Source organism: Egretta garzetta, unplaced genomic scaffold (assembly GCF_000687185.1).
Source record: "Egretta garzetta isolate BGI_Z169 unplaced genomic scaffold, ASM68718v1 scaffold557, whole genome shotgun sequence".
Classification (NCBI taxonomy): Eukaryota; Metazoa; Chordata; class Aves; order Pelecaniformes; family Ardeidae; genus Egretta; species Egretta garzetta.
The window spans coordinates 720,296-740,426 of record NW_009260264.1 but is presented as its reverse complement, the minus strand read 5'-3'; the positions used below and the strand labels follow the sequence as shown (position 1 = coordinate 740,426).

The 20,131-nt window shown below is 36.2% G+C and overlaps 1 protein-coding gene across 2 annotated transcripts in view; it reads left to right on the top strand.

Moving 5' to 3' along the window:
* The window catches only part of FRYL (FRY like transcription coactivator), a 156,395-nt gene extending 136,706 nt beyond the window's left edge, over positions 1 to 19,689 (top strand). For both annotated transcript variants that reach the window (XM_035897671.1, XM_035897670.1), the window contains 8 exons: positions 615 to 868; positions 3,063 to 3,270; positions 5,285 to 5,434; positions 8,430 to 8,528; positions 12,890 to 12,958; positions 17,273 to 17,383; positions 18,757 to 18,953; positions 19,314 to 19,689. In XM_035897671.1, the coding sequence (XP_035753564.1) occupies positions 615 to 868; positions 3,063 to 3,270; positions 5,285 to 5,434; positions 8,430 to 8,528; positions 12,890 to 12,958; positions 17,273 to 17,383; positions 18,757 to 18,953; positions 19,314 to 19,572 (1,347 nt within the window). In that variant the 3' untranslated portion in view covers positions 19,573 to 19,689. The remainder of the gene's footprint in view (positions 1 to 614; positions 869 to 3,062; positions 3,271 to 5,284; positions 5,435 to 8,429; positions 8,529 to 12,889; positions 12,959 to 17,272; positions 17,384 to 18,756; positions 18,954 to 19,313) is intronic.
* The last annotated feature ends 442 nt before the right edge of the window (positions 19,690 to 20,131 follow it).

Here is a 20,131-nt window from a genome sequence, read left to right as displayed (position 1 = left end):
TCTTTATAATTGCTAGTGATTGAAAGCCCACATTTAGAGATTCAGGGTTAAACCCTTAAAGCTCCCCATATTAACAGTAATGGCAAAATAATAAAAATAGTGGAATGTCCTTTTTCCGCTGTTCAACTGTTGCTCAGTTATGGTTTAGAAACTTGTTAATGGAGAGGGGAAAGGAGAAGAAATGTTCTGTACTGGTTCCAGACCCCAAAAGCAAGCATGAGGCAGTCATTTTGGTCTTTACCTAGAAAAGTCAAATATGAAAGTCTTGATTGTGTTTGTTGTGATCTAAATATGTTTGAGGCTATTTGCAGATATTTTTCTGGGAGTGTTCTCTTAGCAGATTTAATTGAGTATATTTGAGAAATTGTATTTGCTATAAATAATAAGTCATATTCTAGGATATTAATGTTAACCAGAAGTTATGAACATTACAAATAGAGTGCCTGTCTTTGCTCAAGTAAAACTGTGTGAACATTCCAGAGACCTGAATGATTAAAGTATAAATGGATATTTGTAAACAATTTTTTATAACTCTGTTACTGTACCATAATAAAAACTGGTAAGAATACATAAGCCCTGACAGTAAAAGTAATAAAAGTATGTTTGATTCACAGGAAGGGAGTTCAGCAGTAAGGGATGAACAGGTTAGCACTGCTAGTGAAGACACTGGGTCGTATCTACTACAAGAACAACAGGACTGTCTGGTCTGTCATGACTCTATTGAATTGGAAGAGACCCCAGAACTGGCAGAGGCAGCAGCTCCCGAGAGCTATTCCGAATCTATCTGTGAGGAAGATGTCACTCTTGCTTTGAAAGAGCTAGATGAGAGATGTGAAGAAGAAGAAGCCGACTTCTCTGGTTTGTCTAGGTAAGATTCAAATTGGTTCTAGATAACAAAAATTACATGTTATCTGTGCATGAATCAAATAAAGTAGGCTTTCTTATGGATTGGGGCTTTCCATGAATCTCGTAATACGAGTATCTAAAATGATGTTTTGCATATCTGAAATAATGGTTGATTGGCTTTGCCTGTTATAGCAAATAAACTCAGTACTTTGCTCAGCAGTTGTTTCTGGTACATGGAAGACAGCTGTGCTGGAAAAGATGAGAATTCTTGAATAAAAGAAATCTAGCACATTTCATCACCATCAATAGGATATAAATGTGAAAGGAGGTCAGAGGGTATTTTGGAGCGTTTTCTTGGCAGCCACCAGCTGCAGTATAACATGAAAAAGCCCTTGAACTGCTCTGAATTACAGCAGAAAATATTTTGGCACCCAAAGACAAGAAAAGACGGGGAAAAAATTTTTTTTTTTTTGTTTTAATCAAAGCTCCTGTAGGAGTCAGGCCAGTTTGTCTTTGAATTTGCCCAAGGTTTATTTTCAGTGTTAAGGTTAATCAGTCTTTTGTATATTTCTAAGACTAATTTTTAAAGTAAAATAACATTTTTTCCATTTTTTAATAACTATTGAGAGGAAAAGTTATGGTTAGTCCTAGCTCGTTGTGTCACATTTAAAGTGAAACACTAAGGCCCTTGAAGGTAACGGTCTAAGAAGGAGAGAAAACAAACAAAAAACCAGAAACAAACAAACAAATAGATAACACAAGCAAAAAACCCCAAACCAACAAACAAGAAGCCCCAAACCAAAACAAACAAAAAAATTCCAAACTGTTCATAGGCTTGTTCATACTTAAAATTTGTTCAGAAGTTTAGATTGATAATTAATTAGTTAATTCATAGACAGTGTGTATTCTGTCAGAGCGATCATGTAAGGAGCCTTTTACAGAAAAAAACACGACAGGACCTGTAAAAGACCAAATCGTTTGAGAAGGTTCTGCTGGGACAGAGACAGAGAAACTGAATCTTGTAAACCCATACACAGCTACTGCAATATGCCTTGCAAGAATTAAAGGCTGGTACCAGTTAATAGCAGTTTATTTCCTAATGTGCAACTGGCTTTAGTCTGTTTACGCTAAGAAAACAAATTGAAAAACCCTATAGCTCTAGTTTGAAGAGCAACAGAGGTGATTATTTATAGGGTTGATACATTAGTTAGAAAATACCTGAAAATCTTTTTGAAGCTTTGCTTACAGATATTATTCAAAAGGACTGCATCTTAGCTTTTGAGCTTTGTGCTACTAAAATGGATGTACCTAAAAACAGCACCCATGCTTCTTGTTTAAGACACTTTTAAGTCCTGTTTAAGACATACTTGGTGCCGCTGTGAATGAGGCGGTTGTTATAGAGAAAAATGGTATGTGTTTAAAAAATTATTTTAATAAACTATCTCTACGTGGAATCTTCCCACACGTATTTTTGCTGCGGAAGTACAATTATACCAGAAGAACTGTCAAAATGTATCATTCCTTGTAATAGAGAAAATTTTAACAATTAAGTTAATGATTGTAAGTAGTAGCACAGATTAATTTATAGTTTGATATTTTTATTGGATATTTGGTGCCTAATGGAAAGTATGACTGCAGAATGCTCTTTGAACAAAGGCCTGTTAAATTGATTGCCCATAAAAATGAAAGTGTTCCAATCTATCTCCATTCACTTGTGATGTTACTTAAGACAGTTATAAAATAGCGTAACACTGCTAAATAAGCTTTTGTGTTTCTCTTAAGGAAAGCTAAAATTTGTTATAGAAATTGGTGGACCATATGCTTAGATGAATAAAAATTTGAAGAATTGAAGTTAATTCAGTTACTGGAGGCAAGAAAAAAATACCAGTTTCCAAGTGGTGTATACTTACAGTGCTGTACATAGCTGTATATAACCTACAGATAGCCCTTTGTCTGTGGATATGCATAGAAATAACATGTTTTAATAAACTTTGGAGGTATTTCAGGCTATAAGCAATTTTTTACATTCCAGTAGTAAAAGTTTTTTATTTTTTTGCTCTTTTCTTGGTTCATTGTTACCTTAGTTGGTTGATTATTTATTTTACAAAACACTATTCTGAATTCCAAATTCTTATTTTTTCTTCTTACCAAAATGAAGAGATTTTTTCCTAAAAAAATTTACTGAGAAGTTAATTTCTGTTGTTTGTTATTCATAGCCAAGATGAAGAAGAACAGGATGGTTTCCCAGAAGTACAAACATCCCCACCTCCTTCACCATTTCTTTCTGCCATATTGGCAGCTTTCCAACCAGTGGCATATGATGATGAAGAGCAAGCCTGGCGCTGCCACGTCAACCAAATGCTGTCAGATACAGATGGATCTTGTGCTGTCTATACATTTCACGTCTTCTCAAGATTGTTTCAGGTTAGTGAATTGTCAGTGCCTGGTTGTTTGTCTGAAATCCTTTCCTCCTGCTTTCAAAACTATTCTTCCCCTCCATAACTGCAAAAGCCACAAGATTATGGTAGCAAGAAGCCTGAGAAAGTAAATCAAAAGCAGACAAATAACCATGTTGATAAAAGAATGTTATGTGGTCATACAGTATTTTTCAACAGGATATCTGCTGTATTCATTGTCTAGGAATGATTCTACTCAGGAAAAAAAAACAGCTCAAAAAAACCAGTTTAGCATTTCTTGTACGCTTGTAGTTCAGGTTGGATCCCTTCTTTTATTTTCTGAACGTCACCCAGGTTCTGTGCTGATTATAGAATTAATGTCTCCCTCCTGGGCTTTCTGTGGGATTCGTTATTATGGGATCACAGCATGACAAACATTAATGAATTTATCTTGCATCTGTCTTGTGAGAAATTTTTTTTTTCTGCAGAGAAGTAACTGAAACACCAGGAAATCGACTAAAGCTGGAAGTTTCAAATGCCTCTCTTTAGCTGTATTTACCTCATAGATCTGGTATCCAACACAATATGCTTATGGCTTAATTTTTCTGGCTCCCTCCTCCCTGCATGTAGGGAATGGGTTTTTTACATTTTCGAAGTGGTACCACTTGGACATACGTTATTCTTTGTAACTTCTTATGGGATAGGAGGGGCACAATTGATCCATTTTATTTACAGGCAATGTGCCAAGTGAGCTAAGAGCAGATGCAATACTACAAACCAAGACCTTAAGACTTCAACCCTTCCTTATATCTCCAACATTAATTTTGCATGCTGTTTGTTGTATCGTCATAAATTCCTCAATGAAAGCCTCACTTTGTTTTACCACACTAGCACACATTTTATCCCATATGTATGGGCAGGTTTAGAGTTAGTACCATGAAGTAACTTACATGTGAAGAATTCATACTCTACCTTATCCATGGAATAACTTGTTTGTGCATCTATACCCATTTTCCATTTTTAGTTAAACTAAGTATTTTGCCACAGCCTTGTGAAATTCCTGTTACTGGTTTTAGATTTTTGTCTTTTGGCTTCATCTAGATGCCAGGGGCTTAGTTGCTCTGTATTACACCAAAGATTAGCTGCAGTTGCTTTTCACACATTCATTCATGGAGTGTGAACTCCCATGGTGATGTGGGAGTTCATATTCTCTTGTGATCATTAAAGAAGGAGCTAGAAAGAAAGTTGAAACTTTCTGTGGCTTGACAGGATAGCCCTCAGTCAGCTAGAAGGGTGGATGCTTTGGAAAAAGGGACAATAGCAATCCAGAGCTTGAGCCTGGGCAAAGAATCTTTCCTGAGGAGTTGTTACTGGGTACAGAGGAGGGTTAAAATGATTAAATGAGACCCTGGAGGCCTTGTTCAGCTGGACCTTTCCATTTTGCCTTCTGGCTCCTACACTGTGTTTAACTTTGCAGCTGTAAATATCATGTTTGTGTGGTTTTATTCTATGTGTAACTTTTTAGGATTTATGAAATAATATATAGCAAAGCACAGTGTTGTTTTAGGCCAAGCTGACAGTCTACCTAATAGAACATGATATACATGGGACTGATTTTTGAAGAAGGTAGAAACCCTGCAGGTGGCAGTTTTGGACACAGATTGTGCTACACAGGTTGTTTTCTGCCTTCTAAAACTCTGTATAATTTTCTGCAACACAAACACTTGAAAATGAATCAAATTGCTGTCTATACTACATAAAGGCAAATAGTCATCCAGTGATACTGATGCTAAAGGCCTAGATGTGAAAGGAGTAAGTGTCTTTATAGATACAGGCTGGTTTTATTTATTGATTGATTGATTGCATTTTCTGGAGCTATTTGTACATAACTATTGAGAGCAAATTATGTATTGGTTTGTAATTTAATGATAAAAATATATGCTGTCATGATAGAAATTTGCCCTGAAATTCTTAATCTAAAAAGCCAGAGGAGGGGTAGTAAAATACAATGTAAAATAAATGTTTTTCTGATTGATTTCTAGACCATTCAAAGAAAGTTTGTATCTATAACAAATGATTCAGTCAGCTTTCTTGGCGACAGTCTACAGCGCATTGGAACAAAATTTAGAAGTTCTCTGGAAGTGATGATGTTATGTTCAGAATGTCCGACAGTCTTTGTGGATGCAGAAACGGTAACAATCTCATAAACTTTCACGTTGAAATATCTGTCTGCTTAAACATTTTTATGTAACATACAAAAATGATGTTTTAACATTTGGAAAATAGCAGTGCTTGGGAAGATTTTTGAAGGTTTGAATAAAATGTGTTAATTATATTTTTGACCTGTAAAAGGTTGTTCCCTAGCATCACTAATTGAAACATCTGAATAATTTTGGGATGTAAAAGAAAAGGTGCTTTTTATAATGGAAATCAGAAAGGAGTTAAAATGTTACGTGGCCACTATGTATCACAAACATTTGAAAAGAAATGAGAAGTGCATTTTCTCCAAAAATAACCTCCAGCAGTAGCTATGAACAGTGAGGGAATTTACTGCTACTAGATATACTAGAATTCCCTGGCTATTCTTTACCTTCCCTGCTTGTTCATATTTATTCTATATTCTTTGCACAGAGAAGAAAAAGGAAGATTACTTATCTAGCAGCAACTTTTCCTTTTTAAATTGCATTGTTTATGTATATATCCAACGATGCATGAGAAAACCATTCTAGCTACAAATATTTAATGAAGGCTTTGAATTGTTTGTTGTTATGCAAGTTGAAATCTTGGGTTATAATAAATATTAGTGTGAGAAGTCAGCTCAATGTGCATCAGCAGTCAAAAAAAGCTATGCTAGTATAATTAAGAAAAGAGACAGCAAAACAGAAAACATTATTGAGCTCGTGTGCATATCCCTGATATACCTACATCCTGAATTCTGGGGACAGTTCTGGTCCCCTGGTCTCAGAGAAAAAACAGTTGAACTGGAAAAAGTTCCAAGAAAGATCACCAGGATTATGAAATATGTGGAATGGCTTCCATATAAGATACAAGTATGCAGGCTAGGATTTTTCAGCTCTTTAGGAGATAAATGTGTCCATAGATGTCTTGATTATCATGGAAAAGTGATAGAAATTATTGTATTTTTGTCTTATTTGATGTTAAGGGCAGTCAAATTAAGCTAGCAGTGACTTAAAAACATACAGAACCAAAGATAGGTGGTCCTTCATGTAATACATAATCAGACTGTGAAACCCTGTCCTTTTTTAAAGTGTCTGTTCCATGTTTTCGAAAAACAACTAAAGAGGTTCATGAAAGAAATAGCCCTGGATAGATTTTTTGAATATGCACAACACCACACTGACAGAGGCTAAGAAAGCATTCTGGAGCAAGTGGATCACCACATGCTTGCCCCCTTTTGCCCTTCCTTAAGCAACTGCATTGTCAGGTGGGAGACTGAGATAGATGAATCTTTGGCCTTGACCCAGCCTGAGACGCTTCTCCTGATCTGTTCTTTTCCCTTGGTGCTAAGGGGCAACTCTGCTCTTAAGCTCTCACTTTAGAATATGGGGACTAAAAAAGCATGATAAGGGTAGTGCATTTCAAGGGAACCATATATAATGTTTTTTGTTTAACTTGTGCCACTTTAAAAGCAGCAGAAATTAATCAAAAGAAGAAATTTGTTTAGGATAAGAAGCCAGAAGAAGAGTTACACTAGTGTCTTGCTAGAACAGCATGTGTGTTTTAAAAAAATGAATAAGTAAATAAATATATAAAAATACGTATAAAAAAGGAATAATAAATATTATATATATGCACACAAGTATACATATACAAGTATACATACATATGCACATTCACACATTGTTGTTACATTGACAAATACTGTGTGAATAACTCTTTGCAAGTAATTAAATTGAAACAAACCTACTTGTTTATCAGATTACTTCTCACTAAGAAAGAATGGCTAATCCAAAATAACACTCATGCAAAAATCTTTGGTTTCGTGATAACCACTCATGCATTTGATTCAAATTTGGCCTTTGATTCATTCAGAAAGTAGTTTTCAGCAGAAAGATGCCACCTTTCATCAAGCATGGGTTCACAAGTGATTTGGGAGTGGATCATGGCCTACTGCTGTTACAGGATGTCCACTGACTTCTTTCCAATTTGGTGTTATGGCACACATTGAGTGCAGAGTGGCATCGTGCCACAGAGCCATAACTTGCTTCTTGGTGGATATGGACATAGAGTTTGGGACTAGCAGTGTCTTAATATGGTGGTAGAATAATAATCTTGATGCACTTGGAAAAGCATGTAAGCATCATTCCCACCCGTCCCTGAGTAATGTGGGATACTGTAACTCCCTGTGCCACAGTTTTGTGATCACAGCCTTGCACTTGCACTTTCAAGCTGACCAAGAGGTACCAGGTAATAGGGATTGGAGAAAAGTACAGAGCTATTACTGTGTTCAAGGGATGACCAGTGTGAGGGAGGAAGCGTCATGTTAAAGGCATGATTATTACAGGAAGTGACAGAAGGATTAATAAGAAAAACCTAAGTGGAAATAAAACCACAGGGAGAAATGGTGTAGAGCAAAGCTGAGGTAGCAGCCCCTGAGGGAAAAAGATATTTTGAAACTGTGTTGAAAAAGGCAAAGTCATTAATGGTAGAAATTTCTTCAAATAACCAACAGTTCCTGCTTTGATACTTCCTGGTTCCTACAGACTGAAGCCTTTGCTGGTGGTGTAGTGTGTGTATTGAGAAGGGCAGGTAACCCTCACTGGAAACTTATTCGGTTGCCACAGGAGCAGTCCAGCAGTAGCTTTTTTCCTGCTGCAGGCTATTCTATTCACACTAGCTGTGTGTACCTCAAATCTTCTTCTTTTTGAAAGATCTAAAAATCCCTTTGAAATCTCCTTCTTCTTTTTTGAAAACTCTTTCAGATGTTAAGTAGGTACTCTCCTTGTTTTGGAGTCAAAACTGTTGTTCAGTGATTTAACTGATACAGCTACAGGTGTTAGTTTAGTAACTCAAAGGTGTCATGAATGATCTGTACCCAACTAATTCTAATTTGTTGTTTTTCCAAATGTGGACTTGGAATTTCATATTATGTAATTTAGATATTAGACTATACGGGTTACTGTCAGATGTTACATGACTACAGAGGTGATTGCTTTTATCTTCCAGCTAATGTCTTGTGGCCTGCTAGAAACATTGAAGTTCAGTGTTCTAGAGCTCCAAGAACACTTGGATACCTATAACGTCAAAAGAGAGGCAGCAGAACAGGTGAGTCTCTTATATTTCAAAACAAAAAATACTAAAACCTACTCATCAAGAACATTTTGCAGGTCTTTATCTCTCAACATGGGTATCTAAAAGCAAACTGTGAGAAAAAGATTCTGAAATAAAGTATTGTTTCCTTTTCTTACTACTATTCTACGTGTATAATCTGAACCTGATTTTTTTTCTTACGTGTAATTCATTTTTGTTGCACATATTTCTGAAATTGACTTTGAATATGTAACATTGCACAAATGCACTAGCACTGGGAAAAGCGCATTCCTAATTTTAAAATCCTCTTTTAAAAATATTCAAATATTTTTAACATTAATATCAATAAATCATGGTGATTTTTTTCTATATGAATGTTCTGGCTTCTTTTATTAGACTAGAAAGGTGGGATTCACCTCTGGATTAAGACATGTACAGATTACAGTTTATTTTTCAAGGTATATATTAGTGGTCATATCCTTTTTGCAAAGAAACACAAAGTTTAAAAGTTGAAAATTTCTGTGGGAAGGGCCTGTGTATTTGTTTTTGTGAACCTTTGTGTGAAGTTCAAGAAGGAAGATAGTAATTTCAGAAAACTGAAACAGGTAAGATTTCTATTTCAAGAGCCAAAAGAAAACACGGATCTACAATCAGTTTGGCAGGTACAGGGAGAGAGAGAATATAGGGGCCTTCTGTTGTGTAAGAGAAAGTGATTCCTAGGAGAATTAAACGTGTTTGAAGGAACTTTGTACTCATCTCACAGGCTGCTGCCCGTGAGGCCATGACAATGGCCGTATAGGCGAGTTTTGAGTGATGTGAAACAGAAACGGAATTCAAGCCATGACATCTTGGCAGAGCTGTATTTTGCAGCACAAGTGGCTCCATGTTTCTTGATCATGCTGAGTTTATTAGAAAATTATGGCCTCTGCCTTGCAAAGATTGCTGACAGCTCATCTATTGAATAGAACAGACTTGACTTTTTTGTGGAAAGGATCTCCAAAGAAACGCAGTTTCCTCAAACCAATGCAAAGCATGCCGCACAGCACTGTTAATGTAGATGAACTGTTTCTAGGATCCAAGCCAGCATTTCTGCTGAAGAGTTGCTGCATTTTTTGCCCTGCTCTGTGGTAATAACAATCTATTTGTGAACTAACTCATGAGGTCTAATATAATGAGCTACATCTTGCCATTTAGGCTTAATCAGAAACAAAGTGCTCATCTAATGACTAAAATTACCTTACTCGATGTAATATTTAATGTCTGATGATCTCCAATACGTAATGCTGTCATCACTCCTGTGAGAAAATAAGGCATTTTATTCTTCGTTTTAGAGAGCAACAGTGAGGCACAGAGAGGCTGACTGATTTGCCCCAGGGTCAGACAGGAAGATTTGAGGCAGGGTAGAGAGGAATTCGTGCATGCGTGTGTGTGCTTAGAATGGTGGCTATCCAAACATCGAGGAATTCTCCTTATATGAACTCCTCATTTAGCCTACAGTTTATCATAGCAGTAACAAATGGTATTGCTCGGTTGACTTGTCAGAGTATGATGAGCTAAAATTGTGTCCCTTTCAGATGGCCATTCACTTAATGTATTTTTAGCTAATTTTGCACTGCCACGTATCACATTGGCATAAATCCATGCTGGATATTAAGAGCTTGTTTGTATTTTATTTTACGTGATAAAGGAACATGGATGTCAGATTGATGGCCTCTGTCAAAAGGGTGTCCAGTAACATGTTTCTGTGGTCAGCCTGTCTTCTGCCACAGGATTTGTGAGTGACTGGAGCAGGAAAAAGGTTCACAGGATGAAAGGAACTGTTCTGAAATAACTGAGAGCATTTTGCCAGGGTTTTGTTTTTATTCAGGAATTTATAAACAGAAAGAAGCAATACTGAGGAGAAAGAAATGTAAGCTTTTACCAGTCATTTCTGACTTTTGATAGCATGTCATTTAGCTAATGTAGTGCATTATTTAAGTATTTATTTAGCATGTTAATTTAGAAGTAGTGACTAAGTATCTCAGATAATTTTTTTTTCTAAAATTTTTTAAAAGCATTTCTTCAGCTGATGGTTTTCAATTTTATGTGTGCGCGTGTATTATACAGTATATATAGACTAAGAATCTTCCGAAGCTACTTCTCAGCTACGTTTTACTGCTTTTCTTACTCTGTCCTATTAAACAGAATACAGGGAAAGACTGAAAGAGACTTCCTCAAGTCAAATCTGAATTTCTGTTATCACAGGCAATTGTGCTATGTATGCTATTCAATCAGAAAGTATTAAGGCAAAACACATAATGAGCTTAATGCAGATCCTTGCTTTTTTCATAGAAACATGCAGAAGAATGATCAAAATAAACTGATTGGCCTATTGCATAATAAGTAAATATAAATTAACAGCTGTTTAACTAAACAGAATTTGCATGTTAGTCTGGTATCCTCTAGAATCAACCACTGGGAAATTCTGTACATGAACTTATTTAGTGAAAGATCATTGTTTAAATTTTACCCCAATAGATGATATTTGTCACTATCAGTGCTGTGTGTTGTACTGGCTTTCACATGAATCAAATCTAGCAAGTAAGAGGCTTGGGCTGCAGATAAGAGCTTGGGCAGTGAGATAAAAGAGAGAAAGGTACCTATAATACAGGGGGTGGTTTGGGATGTCTGTTTTGGGGTTAATCTGGCAGACCAACCACAGACCTCCCTATATTATGCTTTCCGTAACACTCTTCACCCTATATTTTTGTAGGAGATATATGGGGAAAACATAAATTGATGTAAAGCAAACATATAAAGACAATTACTTTGTCACACAATCTACTGTTGTTCCCAAAGAGAAAATTTAGGTCTTTCTACCATGCTGAACATATCTTCTGTAAAAAATTATTAGCAAATTAATTTTGTCCCCCTTTTGGAGCTGTGGTTCTATTTCCTTGTAAGGAAACTGCTTTGACTTCATGTGTGTGTTAGGGACAAAGATACTGAATCAGATAAATGTAACAGAAAACATAAGGTTGTATGTATATTGTGACTTTCTAGGCGCACACTTTGTTCAGACTGGTTTTAAGATTTAAAAAACATCATAGAAGGGCAGTGTGTGAAAACAAATATTAGCTTCCCAGTTGCTGATGCTGTTTGTTCCAGTGCAAACCTATTCCACTGTTACCGATATACACTGTCAGATAAAAAGAAAAACGAGATTTGCTGTATCCATGTCACTAATTGAAACCGACACCATGGTGTTTAGAGAATTCCATTTCTCCTCTTGATAAGCACACAGGCCTAGTTAATTCACTAAGTAACCTTTATTAAATTGAGCAGATGGGAAATCACATTTTTCTTTTCCTTGCATCAGACAAAGGTTAGAAAAAGGTCACTAAGATTTCCTGTGAGACTCAAGATATCAAGCACACAGTATGCTAAATTATTCTTCTTTGGATGTATACAGCCTGTTCTTCATTTCAGAAGATAATCTGCACTTTATCTCAACATGACGCATTCCCATTTCAGTAATAGCCGAATTACCTCATGCTTGCAGTTGTTTGCACTGTACAGAAGAATATGCCAGGCACTGTGTCGATGAGATGATCAGATCGTATTGTCCAATAAGAGCATATCTGAATCTGCAAATGCTTTATATTAACACTTAAATTTGCATGGTTGGTTAAAGCTAGAAGAGATTACCCGCAGAAATTAATAAACTTGTTGTCTGCTATAGGAACTGGGCTTAAATATAGCCCTGTATTTGTGAGAGAGAGTGAAATCTGCGTGTTTGCATTGTGTAATGTGAGAACACTTCATCTCCGTGGCTTGTATAAACTGGAGGTGATGCTAAACTCCCATTGAAGAGTTTATTATTTTTTTTTCTTTCCATCCAGTAAACCTGGACTTGCAGGAGAGCTCTATTTCCTTCTGTTTCTAAAGTAATCCCAAGAAATAGAACAAGCTTACTCTTACTCTCTAATTTGAATTAGTGCTCTATTTTAAACGTTGAGAAATCATGTTGGTGTAAACCTTGTGAAGCAAATACAGAGAAAATATGATCTCATTTAATGAAAGTGATTTTTCTGCCTCCACCCTCCCACACATCTCACTATAACAGTACCCAAATTCAGTCACAGATTAGTATTTATGCTAAAGTGTACTATCCCCATCTGGGGTAATTTACAACGGAAGGGACTCAATAAAAACTACGAAGTGATATATCAGAGTAGAAATTTGGTGCAAACATTGGTAAACAACTGATTTTGTAACGCAATTTCTTACGTAATCTGAGAATATGCATGACTTCATGAAATGTCACATGCAGTTGTAGCACAGTCTTCAGTTTGCTTTGTTTCAGATGTTTAATCTTGTTTTTATTTATTTTGCAGTGGCTAGAAGACTGCAAAAGAACATTTGGTACTGATGATGGTATTCATGGCACTAACACAGATGCCCAGGTAGGTGTATGTCATTTGTGAGTCTCTGGACATGAGATTAAGAAACATCTTTATATCTGTTGTGCAAAATTTCCAACATTTGCAGAGAGATTAAAAACATATGAAAAGCTTTTCATTTCAGCTATCATACTATCTTTTGGAAAATAACATTCTTACGAAGTAGCGGTCTAATAAAAAGGGCTCTTTTTAATAAAAGTTGGCAACCCGTCTTGGGTGCTAGACTTAATAACACTGAGTAGATAAGCAGACTAGATATCATCTGTGTGCCAGCAAGTCTGCTTTTTTTGCAGCTGTTTCTAGAACAAAAAACATTGGCATTCTGTTTATATGCTCAGATAAACTGTCTAGCCAAAAACTTCTACTGAATTTAATATAATTAGTACTGTACAAATGCATGTGACCTTCTGGAGCCATTATTTGGGTGGGAAGGAACAGGGCGTAAAGTAGCAGTATGGCAAAAATCTCATGAACCACTTCTGTCAAAATACCTTCTAACAATAGGTGAAGTAACCTATTAATATTAGTTCAATATTTTGTATGTATTTGCATGGCAGTCATCCATGTTTAATATTACTAATTGCTATAGTGAGTGATGGCTTTTCCCCAAGCAGACTAGGACGTTTGGTTTTTTTTAAACAATAGATGGATAATATTGACATTACAGATTAAAAAGCAAATCTAAAAACTATCTTTAGTGGGTACAAGGAATCTGCCATCTAGAGTCCTGTAATGAGAAAAGTGAAAGATTTAAGAAAGTAGAATTGCAGGTAGCAGATTAACTTAATGTCTTCACAATGACATTTTGGCAAAAATCCGAAATCCAAGATGAAAAAGGAATTTTATTCCCTTTTATTCAACTGAACTCTATTCATTGATGCACTTGGTCATGTTTCTGCTGCTGAAAATGTAGTGTTCAGCAACAGAGTTTCTTCTTTTACAGTTTTTGTTTGTTGTCATATATATATGGGTTTTTTTAATTCAATCACAAAACGCACCTGACTTTTTAGAGTGGTGAAATGTGTGATAACATACTGTTCATTTTTATACTGCACATTTTAAAAAAATATTTCATGTGGATAAGCGTAGGTAATACAGCACAATCATTTTCTACCATTTGCAAGGATTTTTGCTTTTCTTATGAACACAACATTTAGTGTATTTTACACTTGGTTTACATCTTCATATACTGACTGGTACGTGTTTAGAAATATATAACAACATTTACTATTACAATACAGTAAACCTTCTATATATGAGTAATATGGAAAAAAATAAACGCTGCTGTTTTTAGCGTGTTGCTTATATACACTAAGAAACTGTTCTAACATGTAACTTTTAGAACATAACCGTTCTTACCATGAAGGTAAATGTTACTGTTACTACTGTATAGCTAGGGAAACTAAGACATGGAGGGAAAGCCACGTGCAGGCTTTCGTTTAGCTTGTACGGAGAGAATGCAGGATTCCAAGTGAGGCAGTTTAGTCTGTTCTTCCCTGTTTCTGCAGGGGTGGAAGATAGCCTCTGAAAAGGAGTTATGTGACCATTCACACTGATTATCTGTGGGGACCTGTTTTGATTTGGGTTTTCAATCCTAGCCTGCGAGGCATGCTGGCAATTTTTTCTCTATGTCCTCCTTGCACTTGCAGGTTCAGTTTAAATCATTTTAATACATAGTACCCATTGAGAAAGCAGAGTCCTGTTATCTTGCTTTATAAATAAACATGGTTTACAGAAGTTCTGAATTTATTCACAGAAGCTTATAGTGACTTGAAGGAGATTGAGAAGTTACCAAATGTAAGATCATTGTTTCAAAAGTCCCTGTAAATGGAGTGTGGGGCTGCTAAGTCTACCCAGTCAGCCAGTTAATGCTAAAAATATGTAAGTGTTCTCTTGCTCAGGAAAACAGAGCTTCTTCATTCAACAGATATTTTTCATTCACTAACACAAATAAGATTTTCTTACTAATTTTTAGCACTGTGGTCAATACAGCTAAGGAATAGTGAGATGAATTCAGTTCTGGCTCGTGCATAGCCAGCAGACTTGCAAGTAAATCTAATTACTGGATTTTTGCTATTAGTACTTACATGCAAGCCTGAAAGAATGCATCTGGACTCTGCCTAGACTGTTCGTACAGGACTGGCAGATAGAGAAAGCAGATTATATCTCAAGTGAGCAAGTATGTGAAAGACACTGAAGCAGTACAAAGCCAGTTTTAAAGAAAGACCTCTCGAGTTTTTAGAATAGCTATCAAGGTGTGATTTTGGGGAGAGGGATTATTTATGGCTTACAGTAATAATGGGACTTGGTTTAAAGAACACTGGAACTTAAAGACTAAAAATATTAAGTAATCGACCCTGCCATTCCTCAAAGTCTGATTCTCTATGCTTCATTCAAGTGAGTCATAGAATTCTTGTCGACTTGGCAGTTCAAGATCTTATCTCTTCGCAGTGTTCTGTGCATCAGAAGTTTTTGCTTATATAATAGTTGTGCTGTGTATATGATAGCACGGAGTACAGAACAAAAGCATGCACTATTTAGAGTCTGTTAAGCACATAGCGTATAACTTATATGCATAGCGTGTAACTATGTGCTTAGTAAAGCTCAACTGCTTTTGCCTGTTGGAATCAGACATCAGTTGCATCTTCGTAAGTTTACTGTGACCACTCTTCTTGCTTACTCCACCAATTATGCTTAGTGCTGTACAAAGCACAGAAGTGAATTTCCTGTCTCTAGCCTGACAAATACATTTTCTGGCAATTTCTCTCCCTGTCCCTCTTTCCCAAACGTTTTTTCTGAAATAGCTTGTAAAAACCAAGTGCAATTAAATTACAGAAATCTCACAATGAGGTGTGGAGAACTGAGTTTAGGAAAACCAAGGATTTTCTAAACTGATTCAGAATCCAAATTAACATTACATCTCAAATTTTAAAAGGCATTATTTTCACTTAAGCTATAGTAGTACAGAACCACTCAGAAATATTGTACAGATATTCAGACCCAAGTGTCCTTGGTTTTGATTCCCTTAAATTTGCATACCTTTAAGACTACACAACGTATATAAAACAAAACAGGGTTGTAAGTGAAGTAGGTTACTCATGTTGTGGGACAACAAAGCCAATGGCATCTATCATTAGTTACAGCAGCAAGTAATTTCACTTCAAATTCAGTCTTAATTTTTTCCATTCAGGGTATATTTGGAGCATGTTACTTGTATTTCTTCCTCCATTTTACCTGGGACATCTTTTACCCTAATTAAAATTATTTCCTACACTAATTCTTGATCTTTTTTTCTTTCTTTGTATTTTTGTGACCTGCTCATCTTCTTGCTTAGCAAATGGAAATTCTAGCAGTAAGTGACAGTTCTTGATTTATCAAATACTTAACCATGCCAGTCACCAACCTGGTCTCCATCTGTCTTGTCCATTTGTGACATAGTGATGTCTTGTCATAGACGATTAAAAAAATGCTGTGTGCTTCAATTTTGCATCATCTAACCCATTGAACTGTTGGTCCTTTGTAGATAATAGGATCCCCTAGTTAGTAGAACATTATAGATTATTCCATTAGCACTAGCTTTTATGTGTATGTAAAGCAGTATTAACACTGTCTGCACTTTGACTACTGTTTGAGACACATAAAAATGGAAACAAGACAGTGCATAAGTTAATGCGTCTGTTTCATTTCCTTAAGTATATATAATGTGGTATTTTCTAAAACAGAATTAGAGCTACCTTGTATAAAGGAAACATTACTCTTGCCTCCAAGAATGGAATTATTCTCCTCTTATTCCATCAGGCAGTTGTAAGCTAAGGGCCAGGTTATATACTGTGCTTACGTATTTATATTAATGGTTATGAAAGATTCCATACTTACAGACCACAACTGCTTCTTCTGGATATTAGATCTTGAATTTTTAGATCTTGAATTTAAAACAGTAAAATATCAACAATAAAAGTAAGTGCTCTATGCAACTCTGTCTTGGAACATGACATTTCAAAACGCCTTTTGAATAACTTTACATCCCACCACCACCACTCCCCTTCTTGAAAATGTAAATTCTTATTAAAAAGTAAACTTTAAACCTGTGTGAGAGAGGCTACCTGTAAATGTAGAACTGAATGAAGCTTTCATCCGCTTTTCATTAGCTTCCTGCTACGTTAGCTTCTAAGTCTTTTTGGCATTTTCTTCAGTAACCAAATAACTACTTTCAATTTTGCACATTCTATACTGAAGAAGTTGTCTTTTATTGTCTCTTGTATTGTATAGTAGATGTTTTGCACTTCCTGAATATAATAATGTTGTTTACATTTGTAGGAGCTGGAGTTGTGTCGGAGGCTATACAAGTTGCATTTCCAGTTGCTGCTTCTGTTCCAAGCCTATTGCAAACTCATCAGCCAAATAAAAACAATCAAAAAAGAAGCAGAGGTAATGAAAAACATGCCATTTAGCTACTAATTGTTGACATTTTAAAGCCAAACCATTTAAAAAACATTTTGATAGCATTTTCATCAGTGGGACATCTTTTTAGAAACTGAAGGAGGGTACCAGCTGTTTTATAGCCAATTAATAAAAGATTTAAGTAGAGCTCACGAGGATTTTCTGAGATGTTCAATTATCTGTGTTGATTTTTGTACAGCTTGAAAGCTCTTAAATAGACAGGAACGCAGGGAGTCCAGTGATGAAGATTTTAAATATTTCAGTAGCACTTCTGGTGTATTCTAATCAAGCTACAATCAAGGCACATCAACTCCAATCAACAGAGTTCTGTGATGAAGCCGCTTTCCATCTCCCCAGTGTTTCCTATTGCAAACACCATCGCTTGCTACCAGTTGATCTATGTAACTGTGTCACTTCAGCCACCATTCAGTTACTCCGCAACCTTAGTCCCCATCCTAAGTGCAGTCAGCAATGTATTCTAGACATTAGTGCCTGATTTTTAGCTGTACTAACTCTAGAAGCAAAACATGTCCTTCAGGTGTCCACATGGGGTACATATGTGATGTTAATTGAGTTAATCTGAATGCATTATGCTATTAATAATGTCTTCTGAAAGTTCTCCCTTGGCTCTGTAATGCAATAAATAGAGGTAGCAGGAAAAAAAAAGTAGGCCTGGTCTCGCTTGGCGTAGTAGGGAGGAAAATGAAAAAGTGGGGTGAAAGTCTTCAGGTTTTGAGTAGCTTAGGAAAAAATGATACCCAGATTTTTGTAGAGGCTGCAAATAAGTCAGTTCAATTCCATCTGGAGAATATTGTGGAAGGTTGGCATCACACCAGTCCCACTTCTTGCCTAAGTTAGTCAGATGTAGAATCAAATTCTGAGCTATGGCCTTGTCTTTTTACTCATACATTGGAGCTAAAGCCAAAGATAGTATTACATACACTGGCTGCACTACAGTTATTCTGCTGGGTTACCAGTCCTGCAGATTTTTTTCTTTGTATTTAAGATGTCCTTGTAATAACACAATTGCTGCTGTACTTCTCCAACATGTTTAATTCTTCTTCTCAATTTAATTCTTATTAAGCAATGTGGGGAGAAAATAAATGCATTTTTGGAAACACATTTTAAAAGGACTAAGATGGAAACTTCATCAAGGGAGAGCTGAAATACCCGATATGCACGCTTGGGCCATTAAATTAACTGTCTACTTAAGCAACTGCAAGCAAATACTTGGATATACTTTTTCTGCCTCTCATTTATGATTGCAATGACGAAGAAAAATAGAAGTCTCGTCTAATGAAAGTTAATTTGGCTGAAAATACATTTAAACTAGAAAAGTTTAACTAAACTGTTCCTTTTAGGTCATAAACATGTCTGAAGAACTTGCTCTTTTGGAGAGCTGTCTGAAAGAGGCTGAGGCTGCATCTGACAGCGGTATCGAAGAAATTGAAATTGCAGAGGCTTCCCAAGCTAGCACAGAAACGGCCATTCACTCCCTCATCGAAACCCTGAGAAACAGGGAGTTTGTGTCAGCTGTAGCACAGGTCAAGGCTTTCAGGTAAGTGCTTAAGGATTGCTTTCAGACCTGAGTTCGCTAATGGGCCTTTTTAATTTAAAGGTAGGGATAGGCACTGTTCCAGGTTTTTTTCAGCTCTTGATAGATGTCTTTATTGAAAAGGACAAGCACTGTTGCTTCATTACAGGTTGTTCATACACATTTTGCAATTTAAAAAAAAGCAATTCTAGTAGTACTTGTTCTTTAGAATTTATATCTTGAGAAAATGATACTGTTAACTATTGGGGCTCTATGGAAGAAACATTTCTCTTGAGTTTTCCTAGGTCTACTGTTCAAGAGTCTGTTTAAAGAAAAGAATTTAAGTATTAATTTTCTTCAAATGTTCGAATTGTGTGTTTACAGATCTATTTGGCCCCACGACATCTTTGGCAGTTCTGAAGATGACCCAGTTCAAACCTTGCTGCACATATATTTCCGTCATCAGACGCTTGGTCAAACTGGTAGCTTCGCAGTAGTAGGCTCCAACCAGGATATGTCTGAGGCCAGCTCAAAGCTGATGGAACTTAATCTAGAAATTCGAGAGTCTCTACGCATGGTGCAATCCTATCAGCTTCTCGGGAAAATCAAACCAGGAATAAGTCTTGTGAGCACTGGATTCTGAACAGCTGACATTTAGAAAAGAACTGATGGTGAAGACGCTTCAGACTATTATCGAGCACCTTTCATAAAAAAAAACAAAACAAACCTCCAGCAATCCTGACAACCAACACAGATTCATCACAGCAAGAAATTGTTTCATCAAAAGTAAAAATCTGAAAATTGAAGTGAACATTTTTCTTGACTGCTCTTTCTACACAGTAGCTGTGTGGCAGTAGTATTTTTTTATTAAATATATGTATAAAAACTACACAAAAGGAAAAGGGCTTAAATGTAATGCACACATATGCATTATTTTCTGTTGTAACAGAACTATAAATGGCATTTGCAGTAACAGCCTCTAAAGGTTGAATCAGTATCGCAGGTGGGATGAGGCTAAAATCAAGGCTGGTTTATTTTGGCTGAAGACCTGCAAGGCTTCCTGGCTTTCCAGCAGCATTAGATATAATCATCAACTAATACCTAATGAGACACTTTGCAATGTCATGAAGAATGTGCGGTCAAACATGAGTAGAATGACTTACGACTGCAAAAACCATTGACTTCTCAATGTTTTATTTGCT